The 20,318-nt window shown below is 46.9% G+C and overlaps 2 protein-coding genes and 1 pseudogene across 4 annotated transcripts; 1 reads left to right on the forward strand and 2 right to left on the reverse strand.

Moving 5' to 3' along the window:
* Nucleotides 1-3: 3 nt before the first annotated feature.
* On the reverse strand, nt 4-10,464 carry LOC136531125 (uncharacterized). 3 transcript variants are annotated; one of them, XM_066523840.1, is made up of 11 exons: nt 10,309-10,464; nt 9,096-9,760; nt 8,850-9,002; nt 8,571-8,702; nt 8,198-8,366; nt 7,418-7,959; nt 7,094-7,288; nt 6,785-6,841; nt 436-688; nt 263-341; nt 4-102 (listed from the first exon to the last, which is right to left on the reverse strand). In XM_066523840.1, exons 2-6 carry the CDS (start codon nt 9,351-9,353, stop codon nt 7,910-7,912), a joined length of 762 nt encoding a protein of 253 aa, XP_066379937.1. In that variant the 5' UTR covers nt 9,354-9,760; nt 10,309-10,464; the 3' UTR covers nt 4-102; nt 263-341; nt 436-688; nt 6,785-6,841; nt 7,094-7,288; nt 7,418-7,909. The 3 variants fall into 3 exon arrangements, with proteins under 3 accessions (XP_066379937.1, XP_066379938.1, XP_066379936.1); XM_066523841.1 differs by lacking the exons at nt 4-102; nt 263-341; nt 436-688 and having other exon boundaries at nt 6,615-6,841; nt 9,096-9,324; nt 9,407-9,760; XM_066523839.1 differs by lacking the exons at nt 4-102; nt 263-341; nt 436-688 and having other exon boundaries at nt 6,615-6,841.
* On the forward strand, nt 4,759-5,875 carry LOC136531122 (uncharacterized; annotated as a pseudogene).
* Nucleotides 10,465-12,674: 2,210 nt separating the features above from the next.
* LOC136531126 (SCAR-like protein 2) lies at nt 12,675-19,884 on the reverse strand. Its single transcript, XM_066523842.1, is given in 12 exon segments — nt 12,675-13,061; nt 13,142-13,249; nt 13,431-13,541; nt 14,142-14,234; nt 14,337-17,418; nt 17,544-17,647; nt 17,755-17,887; nt 17,948-18,047; nt 18,050-18,070; nt 18,217-18,380; nt 19,357-19,493; nt 19,495-19,884. Coding segments are annotated over 12 exon segments (4,185 nt in total). The 5' UTR covers nt 19,576-19,884; the 3' UTR covers nt 12,675-13,010.
* Nucleotides 19,885-20,318: the final 434 nt, after the last annotated feature.

The following is a 20,318-nucleotide window of genomic DNA, read 5'->3' on the forward strand; positions in this document are numbered from 1 at the left end:
ACACTGAAGCCAAAGATGTCCAAACTGCAGACAACTCTTCTCATTTCCCTTAAGTTGTACGATATCAGTGGTCAGCTTAGAAGCGATTGCATCGAAGTCGACCTGCAATAGAACAGAAAAAGAGAAGCCTCCTGAGTACAAGATACTGACCGATACTAAAAGCATTCATATTGGGATCCAAATAAACTTGCAAGATACTAAGGGGAGGTAATGTAGGTTTAATGGCCAAAATGACTTGAAGGTTGAAGCTACCAGATCTTACCGATTCGAGTTTTGGATTGAGGTCAACACCATCAAAACAGCAGCAAAAAAGGGAGCATAAAAGACCGGTTCTATTCCACCTGCATAGTTTTCAAATAAGCAGATCCGGTAAGACAACAATGTTCTTTAAAAATGAGACAGTCCATAATATAAAGATCTTCCTAACACACTCACCCAGCTAAAGCTGTGTCCGACCATGATAAAATTCGCATAGCGGCGGATGTCCAGGCATATTGCCAACCATGAAACATTTTACCAACAACTGTATGCATAGCTATCTTGGCATATAGCATACTCGTTCATGTGTGTCAACCCTGCTGTCGGGCACTGGGACACCATAGCTCAGATCAAATACAGATATGACATTGTCATGCAAACGCCAGGCATAGCAGACCCATCGTTGTTGGAGTAGCGTGGGGAAAAACAACTGTTATGCGCAATACACGATTCTGATTTCAGTGCATGCAAGTTGAGATAATGTGAAACTAACAATTCACAACAGGAAACGGCTGATTTGCCGGGAGCAAAAAAATTTGCCGGGTGCTTTTTATCAGGCACCCGGCAAAGGAATTCTTTGCCGAGTGCCAGGCCTGGCGACACCCGGCAAAGAAAGGCCTCCGGCAAAGCAGCCTTTGCCGGGTGCCGGGCACTCGGCAAATTCCAGCCGTCGGCAAAAAATTGGTCTTTGCCGGGGTGCCGGCCACTCGGCAAAATATGGCCGCCGGCAAAGGTGGCCGGCTTGACGGCGGCCCGCGGCCGTCAGCCTTTGCCGGGTGCCACGCCGTTAGGCACCCGGCAAAGAATTTTTTTTATTTTTATTTTTAATTTCTTTGCCGGGTGCCCCATGACCTGGCACCCGACAAAGGCTTCTTTGCCGGGTGCCCTGGGTGGCACCCGGCAAATTATTATTATTATTTTGTTTTTTTACCCCTTTTTTTTGTGGGGACTTGCTACAGTAAATATATCCCTATTTCAAAATTTGGGACAATTATGAGTTTTTTAACTATATTTCCTTAATTTTTTCCGTTTCATTGAATTTTTCCGACTATTCCAAATTTGAACTGCAGGTACATGAAATAATGGAATTTCGTCATTCAAAAAATAGTATTCATGATATTTAGGCTATGTCGAGGCCGTATGCAGGAAGTGGCATGAAATGTCGCGCATCATGTTGTCATAACATGACGATGTACTCGCGGGGGAAGTTTATTTAAATTATATAAAATCCAAACGATGTCCGAAAATCACGAAACTTGTCGATGTGTCTTGTTATCACATGTGGAGGCCCTGGTAAAAAATTGAGAAAGTTTCGAGCAAGTTGCGACGTCAGCTGCCTAAAACCCAGACATCTCCACATGTGATAACAAGACACATCGACAAGTTTTGTGATTTTCGGACATCGTTTGGATTTTATATAATTTAAATAAACTTCCCCCGCGAGTACATCGTCATGTTACGACAACATGATGCGCGACATTTCATGCCACTTCCTGCATACGGCCTCGACATAGCCTAAATATCATGAATACTATTTTTTGAATGACGAAATTCCATTATTTCATGTACTTGCAGTTCAAATTTGGAATAGTCGGAAAAATTCAATGAAACGGAAAAAATTAAGGAAATATAGTTAAAAAACTCATAATTGTCCCAAATTTTGAAATAGGGATATATTTACTGTAGCAAGTCCCCACAAAAAAATGGGGTAAAAAAAACAAAAAAATAATAATAATTTGCCGGGTGCCACCCAGGGCACCCGGCAAAGAAGCCTTTGTCGGGTGCCAGGTCATGGGGCACCCGGCAAAGAAATTTAAAAAAAAATAAAAAATTTCTTTGCCGGGTGCCTAACTCACCTGGCACCCGGCAAAGGCCCATGACTAAAAAGGCCGGCCCGTCCCAACCCTATCCTATTCCAGCAGGCCGACCCCGCGCCTGCGGTCCGCAGCCGCCGCCCGCGCCCGCGCCTCGCTGCTCTGCCGCCCAGTCCCGCCGACCACGCGGCGCCGGCACCGGCGGCCCAGCGCCCGCGCGAGCCGCGCCCACGCCCGGCTGCGCTCGCCCCGGCGGCCGGCCGGCGCTCCCGCCCGGATCCGGCGGCCCCGCCCCGACGACCCCAGCGACGCTCGGCCGGCGCTCCTGCCTGGCCCCGGCGCCCCAGCCTCGCCGGCCGCGGCGGCCACGTGGCCCCACCTCGCCGGCCGTCCCCGACGAGGCCAGCTGCCCGTGGTCTGGCCACCGGGCTCCTCCCGCCGACGGCCAACAGTAGAGGAGGTAGGTGGAAGAAGGGAGGAGGAAGGAAGAAGAAAAAAAAAGGGGGAGGAGGAAGAGGAAAAAAGAGAAGGGGAGGAGGAAGAAGAGGAAGAAAGAGAAGGGGGAGGAGGAAGAAGAGGAAGGTGCCGACCCGACTGCCCGTCGATCCCCGCGCCGTTTCGACCGGCCGTTGATCCTCGCGCTGCTGCGGTCATCCCTGCCGTCGTCGCCGGCCCTCGCTCTTACCGTTCTTGCCGCCAAGGTAAGCCCTACCCTTATAGTGTTAGTAGTAGTAGTAGTTAGTAGTGTTAGTAGTAGTTAGTTGTAGTGTTAGTAGTAGTAGTTAGTAGTTTTAGTTGTAGTGTTAGTTGTAGTAGTTAGTAGTGTTAGTTGTAGGGTTAGTAAATAGTAGTAGTTAGTAAGTAGTAGTGGTTAGTAGTAGTAGTTGTTAATAGTTAAGTAGTTCTTACTATTAGCATTGTTAGTAGTTAAGTAGTTGTTAGTAGTAGTGTTAGTAGTAGTTGTAGGGTTAGTAGTAATTGTTGTTGTACTACTTCAATACTTTCATGTGCATGGAAAGAGAACTAAAGTACATGGCTCCTCTTGATATATTGTGGCGGATCAGGCCGTGCAGGTTTATTATTGCCTTTTCAGGGTTGGTCTATTGTGCACCAGGTATCGCCACATGGTAGACTAGCTGTCCCAAACGATGAAGATTACAACTTCAACCCAAACACACATGATGGAGAGTTCTATCAAGAAGATGGGCTACAAGAGAGGTTGGTGATAGACTTAACCGAGGCGATTGGAATGGAAGTAGACAATGAAAGAGTTGATGACGAGGAAGAAGGAGATGAGGTGCAAAATGCCAAGGACATAGAAATGCTTGAGTGATTACATTTAGATGATGACGATGAAGGCAACATTGAACCTTCGGACAGTCTTGTTTATTTGGACAATTTTGATAGTGATGACGAGACATATGATCCAGATAATCCCAATAATGATGATTACTTCTAATACATGTAATACTATGTTATTTTGTAATCGTGTTTTGTTTATTTACTTAGCATCTATTTCTAATACATGTAATGATGTCTTGTTTGTTTCTTTTTAATTGCAGGTGATTGAACAAAGATTGCGGGCGGCAGTGGGCCAAGGAACGTGAACTCGAGGTACCAAAGAGCATGTCAGGACGCAGATGCCGGAGAGAACGCATCGGACGGGAGGAGGCAGAGGGCCAGAAGCAGCGGCAGCGGGAGCGACAGCAGGAGGGGCCGGCCTCCTCTAGTCAGGCCGCGTGACGTGCCGGAGGAGCGCCGTACCATGGACTCCTCGGAGGACGAGTAGGTTCTGGCGACGGACGAGGTTCGCGCGACGGACAGCGAGGGAGAGGCACATGAGGGCGGCGAGGCCGGAAGTAGTTCCACTGCCTCTGCTGCGGCTAGCCCCTACTTGCGAGGTCCCTCAAAACTCCCTAGGCCTCCGCTTCCTCCCCTACGCCCAGTGATCCGCCCCTAGGGGGATAGGTAACTAACTTTAGATTTAATCACAGCTACTTCATATAACCTATTGAAAATTGTCAGAGAAACTAATAATGTTTATTAATGACTTGTGCAGGCACTGGGAGGTTGTGTCACCTGGTGACTCACGCAACCCCAACCACATCTTGGGGCTTGTGTGCAGGCACTATTACCCCGGCATTGTCACGCACAAGGGGACTGTGGGGCCGGCCAAATCGTGGGACCACTACAAATCTGCCCCCGACGCAGATTATGAAGACAAGCAGGAGTGGGTCAGGAGAGAGTTCTGGGTAAGTCTCGTTCGCACAACTTTGATCAATACATCGCATTCATTTGACACTTTTTGACATAATGAATTGATACATTGTGTTTGTCTGCAGACTTTTTTCAGGTGTGAAGAGGGACAGGAGGAGAGGGCAGAGAAGAACTTGGTGAAAAGTGCCAGGAAACGCATCAGCGACATGCACTACGAGGAGCGCCTCACTTGCATCATCAAGTACTACGCCACGCGACTTGGTCAGAAAGTCAGCAAGACACAGGCAAGACAGATGCCTCTGACCCGGGAACAGTACATTGAGGTAGATAAAGAAGAATAATACTAATTCGTTTTGAGATTAAGTAGCTTTCATTTGGTCGTCTTACATCTCAAATTCTTTATGACATGTAGATGATTCCATGCTGGTGCGAGTCCTTTGCCGACTGCTGGGAGATGATCGTGGACAGGTGGTTCACAGAGGGTTATATCCAGGAACACGAAGCCCACCGGGAGCGAGCTTTGCAGGCGACAGGCCCCACACACCACCAAGGCAGCCGCAGCCTCGGCGCGTACAAGCAAGCTTGGGTACGTGAATTCATTTTTAGTATTCTGACGCTTCTACATGTTACTTCTAATAATCTTGTTGTCTTTCTCGCAGTCGGCATCGCATGGTGGCCAGCCTTTGTCCACGTTCATGGCGTATGGACTGGCCCGCAAGGGAAAGGTGACTTCCGTTGTCACCTTCAGCCCGGATGACCCACCCGAGTCGTACAGCAACCCGAGCGCCCACACCCGCATCAGCTCCTACGCGTCGGACGCAAGGTCGGTCCAGGGGCCAGACTGGGATCTGAGCACCGACGACATTGATGGCACGACTGTCATGAGGATCGGACAGGGCAAGAAGCATGGGCGGTACTGGCTTGGCGATGGCACCCTTGAGTCCGGCTCTGTTCCCTCCCTCTCCCAGATCTGAGCAAGTACCCTGAGCGGAGGCCCGGCCATACGCCAACGGCCTTCCCCTTCACAGCAGCGGGTCGACGCACTCCAGGTTAGTCCAGTTTAACTCTTCGTACATTGATCTTTACATAACTTAGTTACCTTTACATTACTAAAACATTCGATTGAAATGTTGCAGGCCGATAACGAAAGGATGGCTCAGGAGCTGCGGGACCTGGCGGCGAGGACCGAGGTGGCCGAGCGGGAAAGACAAGCCGAGCGGGCCGAGCGGGAGAGATAGGCCAAGCAGCTGGCGGAGATTACGATGTTCCTGCAGAACTTTGGGCAAGTGAACGGTGTACCTGTGCCGATGTTCGCTCCAGCGCCGCCGCCAGTTGTAGCTAGTCCAGTGAGTATGAATCCATATTGCTTCGACTAGTGCTTTCATTAGATGACCCACTCTAAGCGCCTGAATCTCTTGTCCTTTATGCAGCCTCCGTCGGCGGGTTCGAATGACCCATCTCAGGCGCAAGCAGGCGGTGCCGAGTTTCCTTCACCAGGCACTCAGTTTCCTCCCCACCTTTAGTTTGTATCTCTTTTTCACCGCTTGATGGACATGTGATGCACTGTGATCCACTATCGACTTGTTTCGATGGTAATTGGACCTATTATATTTGTGATGTCGTGTATGTGAGGTATTGTATTCGCGATGTGATATATATGTGTGGGATTGAGTTTGTGATGAGATAGATGTGATATATATATGCTATATTGTCTTTGTGATGCTTCAGATGTGATATATATCTTTTATATGCTGTGTTTGTGATTATAGAATCAAAAAACAAAATAAAAAAATTAATTTTTGAGGCTTTGCCGGGTGCCCTGGCCCTGGCACTCGGCAAAGCTGGGAATTCCGGCCCTGGCACTCGGCAAAGCTGGGAATTCTGAAAGGAATTCCCAGCTTTGCCGAGTGCCAGGGCCAAGGCACCCGGCAAAGTTTTTTTCAAAAAAAAATTCTTTGCCGGGTGCCCCATGACCTGGCACCCGGCAAAGAAATTACGAAAAAAAATAAAAAACTCTTTGCCGGGTGCCCCCGCGGTGCGACACCCGGCAAAGAAATTATAAAAAAATAAATAAAAATCTTTGTCGGGTGCCTCCCGGCACGGCACCCGGCAAAGAAAAATTGAAAAAAAAATTAAAAAAATCTTTGCCGGGTGCCTCTGACATGGCACCCGGCAAAGCAAGGGATGACGGAGCCGGCGCCGTAATGACCACTTTTCTTTGCCGGGTGCCGGGTTTGCACTCGGCAAAGTCTTTGCCGGGTGCCCGATAAAAAGCACCCGGCAAAGAAATCTTTGCCGACTAATTTTTTGCCGGAGGCTCTTTGCCGAGTGCTGCACCCGGCAAAGGCTTTGCCGAGTGCAAAGTAGCCTTTGCCGGGTGCATTCGGCACCCGGCAAAGCGCCTTAATCCAGTAGTGATTGACAAGCAAAAAGTGAACACATGTATGTATAGTAAGCTTGCACTTGGTTAGGTCATATGGGATGTAACTACCCACGAGCTGTTCACGCAACTTGCTCTCAGTCAGATCCAACGCGCCAGCTGTGATCAACGCCTGGCAAAAATAATGTTATATGTGAATCAAAACAACAGTGTTGGGAATGAAAAGAAAATAATGTAGTTGTGTATCCATACTACGAACACAGTAACAAAAAAATAAAAAGGAAAAAGGTATTTAGCCCACAAGACATTCACAATAGAAAAGAGGGGAGGGGTAGGGGTGGTGCAAATTGGAAAAGAATACATAACATGTTGAATACATTTGATGTAGTGAAAATAAATTATGACAGGTGTTCAAGTCATATACCATTAAATCAGACTCAAAGAAATGTCTCCATCTCAGATTAGCGACGGATGAGTACAATACATCATCATCCTGTTTGATCCGCCGAATAATCGCATCAAAAAGATCCATTTCGATTTCAGATTTCCCTAGTAATTGCGAACTAGCAGCCCTAGCAGACACACTTATGTACTTGGGGTCATGTGTCTAATGAATGGCCTGCATAAAAGGATATAGGGCGAGAATATGAAATGCAATAGATCAAATTGCAATAGGTTGATAAAATTGCAACAAGTAGATAAAAGTGCAAAAATTGATCAAAGGGATTGATTATGCAGTGAGCCATACCATTCATCATCTCTAACACAATATAGGTTCTCGAGAGTCGTAGAGATATTACCCTCGTTAATAGCCCATGAATATCCAAGTTCCCATGGGGTTCGGGGTTCGGTACATGTGCTTGGCGGTGATACTACACAAGCACTAGATGCATGCCTATTTTCCCAGTCAAAGGCATTAAGGTCAATCCCTGAAGACAACTTAACGCTTCTGACCCAAGCATAGAACTGCTTAATCTCGGTTGCTACGCGTAGATCGACATTAAGGTTGTGTGATATGCCATCAAGGGAAGATGAAATACAATTAAAGGACCTTTGCTCGGAATCCCCAATACTTGTGTGTTGGAACATTTGGCTGCCTTGTTCACAAGTAGATGCCTCAAACGAATTGTTGCACATAATCGGTGAAACATTGGAGTCATGACCACAACCCTTATAGTAATGATATCTCTTCCCCTTGCCACAGTGTCTGGTCCTATTTCGAATGGGAACCAATAAATGTCTAAAGACCATTTGAAAGTGTAGATGGAAATTTTGCTAGACCTGCTTCAGCTGAACAAAATAGATGAAAAGAATATCAAAACATCATCATGACGTGTCATTGAAAAATTATTAAAAATAAAATTAAAAAAGTTGTTCACATTCAGTACTATGTTTATATAAGAATGTGGAGTTGCACATAGCATTGCTTTTTACTGTGTGGAAAAAATATACAAGTGGATTCAGAAAGTGTTATGCGTAATGGAGAAGGCAATAATTGTCACAAATATTTGCAAGTGATAACACTAACCTGCCTTGTTGTCATCATCGTCAATACTAAATTGGTAGTTAAATCCGTTAGTGTACGGCAGCATGATAGATACGAGAACAGACATGAACTCGATAGGTTCGGATACACGCAGACCAGAATTTATCTGATCCTGGAAGTCTGCTGCAGCAATGAACAAAGAGCCGGCAGCCTGATTGGGTGGTGATCGTGTACATATTAATATTTCAACATAATAAGATAATAGTAAGCACAAATATAGTATTGTATCTGAGTATGCAAAATCAGGTGTATAAGTGCTAGGACAAAGACTACAAGAAGGGGAAACTAGATAGGAGTGGACTTGAGTAGCAGTGAAATTAAATAAAAAGTTGAGTACAATACAATATGGCAATACCTCCATGGGGATCTTTAACAGATGAGCCATGGCGACTGAACTCTCCCAAATAGCTAGCAAACATCCGCTCCGGGACCCATCTCTTTCTGGTTGTGCAGCCCAATGATAGCGACAGTCCACTGCATCCCTGATCTGGCATCATGGAAAAAAATCAGGATTAGTAACACAATCAATCATGTGTGTTCCATTGTCTCTTTGATTCAAAAAGCAACTGAAACGTCTATGAAGGAATAAATAGTATGAACAAAGTCATAAAAAAAGAATAGTGCTGAAGAGAACCTTGCAATCACGAGTATTGTCATTGCCCCTGGCACAATTCTGTTCGGCTGCAATCATGAGACGCATCCTATCATACGAGAAGTCCCTTATTCTAGGAAATGAGTTGTGTTTCATGGACAACACATCAGGATCAATACTGTCTAGATATAATACCTGAGCAAATTGAAACAACATATATCTTTAAGAAAACCTACCAACCATACAAATGCAGCTACTATAAAAAGTGGTAGAAAAAAATGGAAATACCTGTAAGAACAATGAGCAACCAGTGATGATTGGGGATTTTATACTACTTGAAACATCTTGCTTCAGCTTAGTCACTGCATCCAACAACCTGGTCATTACAAATTCGGACCAGTCATATTTGCTAATTGAACTGGGATCTTCCAGCGCGTTCCAATAGTCTATAGATGCATAATCATGTTTTGCTGACGGGGACAAGAGCGTGGATACGGCAAAGACATCAAATGCAACCCTGAAAGCATCTTCTTCTTGCTTAGACATTTGATCACTATATGCACGATCAATGATTTCCTGAACAACTTTTATTGTATTACCTTGTCTTTTGTGTCACGACTAGATATCTGATTATCTAACACTCTCTTCCCGCAACTCGGTATACCAAAGACAGTCCGAATATCATCTTTAGTGAACTTGATTCTGATGTGATCACCAATAACTATTGTTTCTGATGACTCATCTACACAGCCCATAATCCACATAGCAAACTTCCTATTAATCTGCCTCATAGGCGGGAAATGTAACATGCCCCCAAACCCTGTGGACTCCACAAGCTCTCTCTTCTTAGGATCAAACTTTGAAACTACTTCATGCATCAATCTAACACAGCACCTGGACGCAGAGTATCCACCATAAGACCGTGGATTATCCATTTCACCACAACCGTTAACCTGCAGCGAGGCCAAAGCAAATCACATAAATAACCTAAAAATAGTAACCTCACTAATGACCATTGCAAAAATAAAAGGAGAACATGTGGATGCATGGACCTATACATCGACCCCATAAAAAATCCTCGACGGAATAGATGTACATTCTGTTGGTCTTAACGAGAAATCCATAAGATGTCTTTGCAGGGCATAGGCCCACTACCTAAAATTTATATAAGGTAAGTAAAGCAGCAGGGTAGGCACAATCCGTCAGTCGAACAAACCAAAAAAAATCCCAGCCAGCGAGAGATCTACTAAACTCATTAGCTCCTCCGAACGGCAAAATGAAGCGCAACACCACCACCACCACCGGCCTGATGTTGCTGCCCCACCCCCCACCCACACCCACACACACACACCACCGCGCGCGCACATACACACATTAAAACAACCCCCCGTATCAATCGACAGATTGTAAAATGACGCCATGTCCATAGGTGTGGTATTGGTATGCATGCTTTGTACTAGATCGATCAAGAATAAATTGGTATTAAAAAACAAGATAACACCTCGTCGTCCTCTGGAATAGGGCGCAAGCCGGTGCCATCGAGCTGACCAAAACCCCTGCTTCTAGCCGATTCGCCGGACCTTGGCTGTGCTTTTTTCAACCTCTTAGCACCCCCTCTCATGCCTGAAGATGCGCAAGCGGGATAGGGCTGCAGATGCGGACTAGATGCGGCGCGGTACGACATCGGTCGTCACATGAGGCGTGGAAAGGTTAGACGGTAATAATAAAATAAATTACGGAAATCATCGGTAATCCACGTAACGAATTTATTAAGCCTAATTAAGCTATCATTAACGTATATTTACTGTAGCATCATACTGTCAAATCATGGGCGAATTAAGTTTAAAAAATTCATCTCGTAAATTAATCGCAATTTATGTAATTAGTTATTTTTTAAATCTATATTATGTGTCAAACATCTGATATAAAAAGGGAGTAAATAAGGGACGAAACTAAACAAGCCCGAAATGTGGCGATGGGTTCATTTTGATTCGAGGAGTCCCGATTTCAAAACAATGGCTGACGAACGCGGAGGAAGGGAGGAAAGGCGTTGAAAACAGTCAAAGGAGAAGTGTGTTGTGCACGCAACAGGTTGGGGCAAGATGCGAAAACTCTGATTGTAAGACTGTCTTCATCCGATCGGACCTAAAAACGACAGGCATACCATGCTTTCGGTACCGCACGCAACAGGTTGGGGCAAGATGCGAAAACTCTGATGGTAAGACTGTCTCCAACAGATCGGACCTAAAAACGACAGGCATACCATGCTTTCGGTACCGCACGGTGAAGGGTCATGGACCCAAAAAATGACTTTTTCCAACAGCCGACGCAAACGAGAAAAGCTCCCGTCGCCTCATCTTGCCGGAGCCGAGCTGTCCGCCCGGCCAGCCCGCGCCCGGAAGCGCCGCCGCGCGTCGCTTGCAGTCCGCCGCGCCGGAGTCCCGACCCGGCCTGCGACCGCCGTCGCCACAGCAACCGCCACGGCCAGACGCCGCTGGGGCCGAGCATCGCTGGAGCCGCGCCACCGAGCGCCGCCATCCGCGACCGCCGCCGACGCTCGGTGCCCGAGCACCACCCGCGCTCGCCATCAACAGTCGTCGGAGCCGGGCACCACCAGGGCTGCTGCTAGTCGTCGAGCTCTGCTCTCCCTCTGTTCCGCCCTTTCTTCCCCGCTCTCTCTCTCTGAATCCGCTCTGCCCTCGCACCGGAGCCGAGCGCAGCTAGCAGCCGAGGGCCCGCCACGCCGAAGCCCCTTCCTCGGCCGGCGGCGCTACAGCGAGCGCGCCCCCTGGCGGCGGCCCTGGGCGAGCGCCCCCTCCCCTGGCGCGGCGGCGCCCACCACCACGGGCGCAAGATTTTTGCGTCGTCTCTCCTCGACGACGCTTTTTTGCGTTTTTGCCGGCGTCGGACCCAAAATGGGTTCCGCAAAAGTCCTGTACGACACCGATTTTGCGTTTGGGTATCTCCATCGGAGACCGTCTAAAGGGCGCGGTCGCCCAACACTGTACGCTGCAAAGTTTGCAGCTTTTCCATCTTGCATTGGCCTAGGGACATTCGGCGATCTCGTGCCACTCGTTGTCAGCGATGCCGTCGACGCAGAGCTGTGTGAGGCAGCTCCTAGCTAATCCTGGAGACCTGGACGCAACAACGACGTACAAAGAAGAAGATGAGCTCGATCGCCGCCATTGATCAGGCGCAGCGCAGCGAAGGCGAAGCTCAGCTCGTCGTCGTCGGCAGTAGAAAGGGTACGTACGGTACCTGCATGGGGTGCGTACCGCCTGAGCCTGACGGACTGCGTGGGGTGCGCAGTGAGGACGAGGTCGATGGTCTGGCTGCCGAGCGCGTCGAACAACTCCCGGGGCGCCTTGCCGAGCCCGCCCACCAAGCGCCGGATCGCCTCGTCGATGTCGGACTCAGGCACTCCACGACCTACGCGCAACGTAGGCTATCTCGTGGCCGTCACCACGAGCGAGTAGGAGGAGGCCGTCTCGTTGTAGTGTACGTATGCGTACCACTTGTCTGAAGTCGCTGCCGTGCACAGGCCCTGCAGGATGTCCCAGAAGCGCGCAACGAGGAGCGTCTCGTAGTCCGCCAGGCGATCGTCCGCGGAGGACACCTTCGTCTCCGGGTCCGGCGCAAGCTGCCGGAGCTGGGCGTCGATGGGCTGCCGCTCCTCGACGCCGCTGGCGGTGGCTGCAGGCGCGGTAATCTCGCCCACCGCCTTTGCCGCTGCCAACGTGGACAGCCTTTGAACGGTGGGCCGTGGTAGGGTCAGTCTCCGCCGGGGGAGCCCCACGAAGAGGTAATGCAGATGAGACTTATCGCTTCAGAATTATTGCACTTGTTGATGGCAGCCAAAAGGACAACTTTTTGCAACATCATGCTCCATCTTATTATCATTTTAAAAAAAAATTAATACAATGATAAAAAGATAGCTTAGTATGCTTATTTTATCAGCTGTTCTCACTATCATAAATAAATAATAAAGACACATTTACATAATGGAGAAATGCTCCGCCATTTCCACAGCCATAGAGACCTACGGTAGAATACACTAATGTGAACTAAGAAAGGTACAGAACGAGACCTGCAAAATCTAATTACAATGAAGAAAAAGATGTTATTCACATTTTCTCACTTCATCATCTTGTAATAGCTTGAATATACAGGAAAAGACTACAATGCACGTCTGCAGTTAGGTGGTCATATATCACTCCATGTATCATCATCGCCACCCTCATCACTGGCCACAGCCTGATGACATGGAACAAATCATGAGGAAACAAAAGAGTAGCACAAAAGGTAGTGTGAAGGGAAATCAGCACAATACTAACCTGCCGGATAGCATTTGCTTTCTCCAAAATTGCTACAACGTTGGAATTGGCTGTAGATTGTGATGAGCCATCTGTCTTAGATGCATCTGTTCTTCTTAAATTGAAGGTCTGCATAACACAAACATATTGACCAGTTGGTTAAGCCTTACATGGAGGGTTTCTGCTCTTAAATATGGTGAGCATCATATCATGCCGACAGCCAAACAAGAATGAACAAGAATCTAGAAATCTCGAGGTACAGAGTTCAACAGACTGTTAGCAAGTACAACGATCTACATATTCAAGTTACCTTGCTCCTGATTTGCTGAAGCAACTCCTCCCTTTCATCCAAGCTTTTAATGTCACCACCTACTGCTTTTTTTGACCTTTCATGTCCATTATTAAGCTTCAGCTGCTCTGACTGATAATTCATCATTAGGCAAAATGAATAAAATAATCATAAATGTTATGCAACGATCAGAAACTATGAATTGGTAATGAGCTTCCTAACTTCAAGAATCAACTGGTCATCACTGGGACTTGTATTTGTTTTAGTTGACAAAATAAATGGCCACAGGAATTCTGTACTGGACATGGTTAGCATGTGAGAAACAGTGTTGTAGGTCAGATAGTTTTTTTGAATCACAGTTCATCAAATTCACGGTAAGCATTCCATTTTGTTATCCTTTTGGGTCAATTCAACAGCTATATGAATATCCTTTTATCAACAAAAAAAAAGTGAGATATCTCAGATCCAAAGATGGTCCACATTTGTTTCTTGTAAGCTACTCCCTCCGTTACAAATTATAAGACGTTTTGACATTTCTAGATGCATAGATTTTGCTATGCATCTAGATATATACTTCTGTCTAGATACGTTGTAAAATCAATGAATCTAGAAAAGCCAAAACATCTTATAATTTGGAACAGAGGGAGTACTTTTTTTATAGTAAAAGTAAAATAGCACTATAAAATCATAAAGAATAACATAGGTTTTTTCAATTGAAAGAGCAGAACAAACCTTATCCCTGATCTGCTGAAGCAAACTTGATTTTATATCAATGATACTAGGAGGATTAGTAATTTCTCTTACTCCACCAGTTTTCTGGACATCCTACATATACCAAGTAGATAATTTCATTAACGAAATATAACAACAGTTATTATTTATTACTGCAAGCATTCAAACAGGGTCAACCAAATAAACAGTCCATACCACTTCCTTAGCATGCCCTTGTAGATCCAGTGATGCAGTTGGAGGAAGGTGTAGATCCAGTGGTGCAGTTGGAGGAAGGTGTTCTTCCTGGGCAGAGGTGTGTATATGTGGTAGGCTTGAAGTTTTCCTAAGCATATCTTTAGCTGTAATGCATGTTTCCTCTTCTAGTGAAGTTGTTTGTCTTGTCATCCTCCACTGCATTGGGGGGAGAGGAGGTGGTGGTGGCAACTGATCTTCATCTGGTGGTAAATTCACCGGATTATGTGGAATGGAGGTTTCACCATTTTGATCATCGCTTCTGGACATCAATGTGTCAAAGTTTGGAAGTTCTTCAACAGTACAGGATTCTAAAGTGCCTATTACATTCTGATCCCCAACATTTGCAAGTGAAATATCTGACTTCATGCCAGATAAGTTCATCTGATCGAATCCCATGTAGCTAGATAAAGGTGCTGCTGAGGATCCTATCTGATTTGAATCATCATACAACTCATGTTCCTCCAGTCCAACTCCATCTTCTTGATCCCACGCCTCAGAGTTTGAATATAGTCGCGGACTCAGATCATCATATGAAGAATAACTATATGACCTACCAAAAGTGTCATCTTCAGACTCAGAACCACTGCCTGGCTGTGGAATGGAAGACTCTGAAAGTAACTGAAATGTCGGTAACATCATATCATCAGAAATTTCATGAAGATTGCCATCACAGAAATCTAGGTTCAGCTTTGACGTCTCAAATGCACTCATAGGGTGAAAAGATATTTTCATGTACTCAAGTGGTGGAGACGATTTCTCAGAGTAATGGCGGCTGGAAAAGATTGATGATTTGGTCAATCCATCCATTCCATTTTCTGTTTTGTTCTCAAACTTAGTTTCCTCTGCAAATTCCGTTTCACTTGGTTCTACAACAGGATTTAGAGTAGATTCATCTTTTGCACTTGTATCAGCATTCGCCCTCTCAGATGACATAGGAAGATCAGTATATTTGGAAGAAGTTCTTCTCTGAAGTGTATTAGCAAGAAATCTTTGTGCAATGCTTGAAAAACTTGATGCAGACACCATATGCATGTTATTCCTCATGTCAATTGAGTATATTTCAGTGCCAGTTTCAGCACTTCCTTCAGATTCTAGAAGCTCACTTATTGAAGTATGCTTGCCAGTCATGTTATTGTGCTCAAAGGATGAGGAAAAATCTGAGTGCCCATCTGTATGACTATGAATTGGATCAGGTATTCTGGCTGCTGATTGATTGGCCCCTGAGCTATTGAGGTTTGCAGAACCAGGACGGATACCAACAAGCTTTTCCACAAAACTGCTGGTAATTGATGTGTTTCCATTTGGAACATCTACAACTGCTGATTCAGTTGGCTTTGAACAGTGCAATTCTGTGAATTCAGTTGAATGGACTGGTTGAGCTTCTTTAAAACCAGGTGGAGTATCCTCGCTTGGACCATCTTGGGCACCAAATACTGGAGGTTTAGATGGTTCAAGCCCAAAGAGCCCAGCATTTGTCCAGAGTTTAACAGATGGTACAACAGTAGACGTGGAAGAGGCATTTGCAGGAACACCTTGAGTTGCACATCTGTTCTCCATTAGATCATTAAGAGGCTCACTCCATGAACTAGACACCTCACTGGCACCAGCAGACAAAGTAGAGGTATTTGTAGGAACATCTTGAGTTGCACATATATTATCTGATGGTTTGTTAAGAGGCTCACTACATAATTTAGACACTCCAATCACACCACAATCACCTACTCCCTCATGGCTCTTTCCAGCAGAATCCTGAGGCCTACTTTCAGGAATAACACATGAGTCATCGGAGTGATCACCAGGTGAACTTTTATCAGCAGGTGCCATCTTGAAACCCACCTCATCAACTACCATGTTGGCAATGTTAGGTCCGGATACAAAATTATCTGCGGTACCATCAATAAGATCACCAACACCTTCTGCATCACTTTCAAGGTTTTCGTTGGCAACAGCAGACTCTTTATTGGACGGAATCACCATACAGGTGGAGAAACCTGGTTGAGGAATCTCGGGAAAGTACCCAAGATCATCGTCTGGCTTACTCTTGGGTATTTCATTACAAACAGGGGATCCATCATTGGGAAGTATGGCTGAATGGACCTGCAGAGGCTCTATAATCTCACAAGGATCTCCGTGAGCACCCTCTGCACCACTCTGATGGATATCAGTGATGACAGATGACTCTTTATAGGGACTTACAGATGTATAGTCTGAAACTTCTAGTTGTGAAACCTCAAGAGAATCTGCATTTGACAAACTGGGAAAATCAATTGCCCTTTCTGAAGTACAAAGAATATCAGATTCTTGACATGTGTCAGTAAAATCAGCAACATAGGAATCAGGACGCTGTGGAACAATATTATCAATTGCCCCCACTTGAGGTGCTTCAGCATTGAAGGAAGGTGCTGGCACCCCTTGATTCTTAGTTTGAAATTCAGATTCAGTTTCTGTCTCAGATTCAAGTGTATTAAGTGCATCCATGTAGTTGTCGGCTTCTCCTGGAATGGCATCATGGTGGTTCAAGACTGATGGCACTAACAGTGATTTTGTCTTTTTAACTAAGGCATCTTGCAGCTCCGAGGCATCCATTACCTTATGGCCAGTTTCTTTCTGCACAGAGCTAATACATATAGGTTCTGCATCTTCAGCCTTATCCATAACAACATCGTCACAGTAGACAGAACTTGTAGACATGATAATTGCAGCCTTTTCATCCCATTTAACATAAGGTGATCTAGCAACCATATCACCTGGCGGGGAACCTTGCTTCAAATAGTCACTATGATCATCCACGTTGCTGCCATTAAGTAGTACGCGCGAAGGCAGACCACCAGGCTTGTGCAACTTAGTATCCAATGACTTGCCATGGCCATTCTCATGAGGAACTGCAGAAGGCTTTGCATCGAAAGCTTGTTCTATTGAACTCAGATGTGTCTTCGAACTAAGAGAAGAAGATCTGCTCATATTGTCAGGATTAGATCTTGCGTCAGGTGTAGATCTATGCTCTGAGATGCTCTGACCATCGTTGCTGGGAGATGCAAACTGCCTGCTGGAAAATACACTATTAAGAATGCGGTTCTGGATGTGCCATTCAAATATAACAAGGGAATAGACACAGAAGATGAACTGGATACACAATTATTGTATCTTAAAGTATGGAATGTGCAACACCTGTTAACAAGTTGGCCAGCAGTAAGTGATCGCTGAAATTCAGTGCCCCTATGCCTAGATGTGGCTTGCCCATGATTTGGCTCCCTCAGTCGTGATCCTTTTCTCTGTATAAGTTCATAAGCTCCATTAAGTCTTTTGGCAAGTTCCCAACATGAAAAAAGATTACTAAGCACTGATATCAACTTCAGACAGTGAGAATGAAGAATATAACCTTAATTTTCTGCGATCTCTTTTCTCTTTGTAGATTAGCAGTTTTGTCTGCTCTCGTCATATCCCATTCTTTCTTGAAATAGGATGGATCAGAATATCTCTTTACACAAGCCCCCGTGCCAGCAGTATCAAATCTGGAAGGAAGTAATTTTAGATACCAAAAAATGTTTATTACGGAAAGTTCCAGCACTTACTTATCGAGAAGGTAAAGCCGTGGTGGATCTCGGCATTCTTCATAGGAATCCATCATAAAGCGAGGCAGATCACTCGCTAGCAGGTGATTTTGCTCATTTGAAGCTGAGTGTGCCAATCAGAGCCTGTGTTTTATCAGTAAATTCAGTAAGATTGCAAGATAATCTTGATATCAAAGAATTCAAGATGGACAAGAGAGACATTCAATTACTAGGATGGACTCTCATGATCAGGGTACTTTTAGACATCGATGAAGTAAATAAATAATTACCTGGAACATAGGCAAAATGTATGTGACTCTTCTGGTTCTTCACAGCTTTTTCAAGAGATGGAAGTGCTGCTTCAATGTTCTGTACTCGAGTCAGCACCTTACGACCCCTAGCAGATGTAGCTATAACTTGCTCGTGTAGGTCATGGAAAACATCAGCTGCAAATCTGGTATGACCAAAGCAGCACATCAATTTCACCAAATACTGTTTATGAAAAAAATTATTAGTATATCAAGAAACACGGTGCGTAACTAAAACTGTGCAGAGCGTTTATACAACGGAAAAAATGATAGAAGCATTAACAGACAAAAACAACCCCCTCAGAGCTCAGAGTGGCAACAGTTTTTCCCTAGCAAGAAATGGCAATTACCAGAACCCATGGAGATTCTCCAGCCAAAATTAGCAAAGAACCCTCGAGACAAACATTTAAGAACATCAAGCCAGCCAAAATGCATCCAGTCAGCCATTAAGCAACCTAAAACAGAGCCTTTTCGGAAATCACTGGTTGCTTCATATAAGATTAAAAAGAGACTATCCACAAACATAAATAAATTCGAAGATAAGACTAGATATTACCTAAAACCTCCACGTCATACCCGACACACACAATCAATTAGCACTAGTTCAGCTAAGCATGCCACCTCTACCGAGCGAATGCGGCCAAAAACCGTCTGAATGATCCCAGCAGATATCCCATATGCCGCTCCAAAAACCTGAATTGCACTATCCAACCCAGTGCTAACACTAGATCTCAGAAAGCACAAAACCCGAACAACCGCCACTGCTACAAAAAGACATTCAATAACCGGCACAGATAGTGCCACAATTTTCAATAACCGGCACAGAGAAACACTGCTCTAATAATTCCTAGTCCTAGGGCACAGCACTGCGCTGCGCTCATTCGCCATAGGCGAATTCAACCACCTGAACGGCAGATGCCGCAGATCCCACTACTTCATACCACTCCAATCCAGAGGCCAAAACCAAACACCCCAACCAGCGCCGAAATCCCCGCCAGAAGCCGCTAGGCACTTAGCGCGGCAGATCCCAGACGGGAACCAGACCACAGAGACGCGCACGGCCGCCAGGTCGAAGCGCGCATAAACCGGGCAGGACGAGGCAGCGAGGAAGCAGGGCCTTACTCCGCGAGATCTCCGAGCTGGCGCAGGATCCCGACGAACCCCGCGACGGCGACGCCCTCGAGCAGCGCCTTGGGCTCCTCCTCCCCCGCGGCGGCGGCGGCGGCTCCCCTGTTCCCCGCCACGGCGGCGGCGGTCCCGGCAGCAGCCAGCTCCGCCGCCGTAGAGGCCGGGGTCCCCCAGCCCCACCTCATTCCGCACCTCGAACCTGACCAGCGGCATCGTCCTCCGCCTCCTCGTCACGGCCTCGGCAGCGGACCCCTCATGCAGCCGAGCCGCTGCGCTGCGCTGTGCTCGCCGACGCGACGCCCGAACGGCTACTTTATTTTGGTGGCGCGGTGGGAGCGGGAGTGGGAGCAGGTGCGCCGCGTCAGTCTGCCGCCTGGCCTGGTTGCCGCCCCCGCAAGGAAGATGGGGAGGGAAGGCAGCAGGATGGCGGCTGAGGGAGTGTGAGCGTGAGGTGGACTGGAGAGCGGAAGGGGAGGGGGAGGGGGAGAGCGGAGACGGGGGGCGCGACAAGGCGCAGGACGAAAGGGTCGCGGGGAGGAAAAGGCAGCGCGGCGGCACGAGGGGTAAGTGGCGGTGCGGTGCGGTGGTAGGAGCGGGGCGCGGCCGGCCGCCTGTGCTCTCTGCGGGTGGCTCCTCCGGCCTTCCCGTCCACATCCACTCGGGGCCCCCGCCGCAGGTGGGTCGTGGACTCGTGGGTGCGTTCGTGTGCGTGCGCTGGTGCGGCGGCTGTTTTGCTTGTCGTTGCGGTTCCAGTCAGGGTCCGCGTCCGCCGGGTCGGGCCGCGGTTTCTGCTGGCCGCCCGTGGCGATGGGCTGAGCAGAGAGTCACCGTGGACTTTTGGACCAAATCATGTGATTTGCGCCAGTGTTTGGTGGTGGGTTGGCCATGTCAGCTGCGCTGTCACGACTATCGAGCGAAAATGTTTGGGGTGGAACTGGGGACAAAAATCACTTGAG

The sequence above is a fragment of the Miscanthus floridulus genome, unplaced genomic scaffold (assembly GCF_019320115.1).
Source record: "Miscanthus floridulus cultivar M001 unplaced genomic scaffold, ASM1932011v1 fs_28, whole genome shotgun sequence".
Taxonomy (NCBI): domain Eukaryota; kingdom Viridiplantae; phylum Streptophyta; class Magnoliopsida; order Poales; family Poaceae; genus Miscanthus; species Miscanthus floridulus.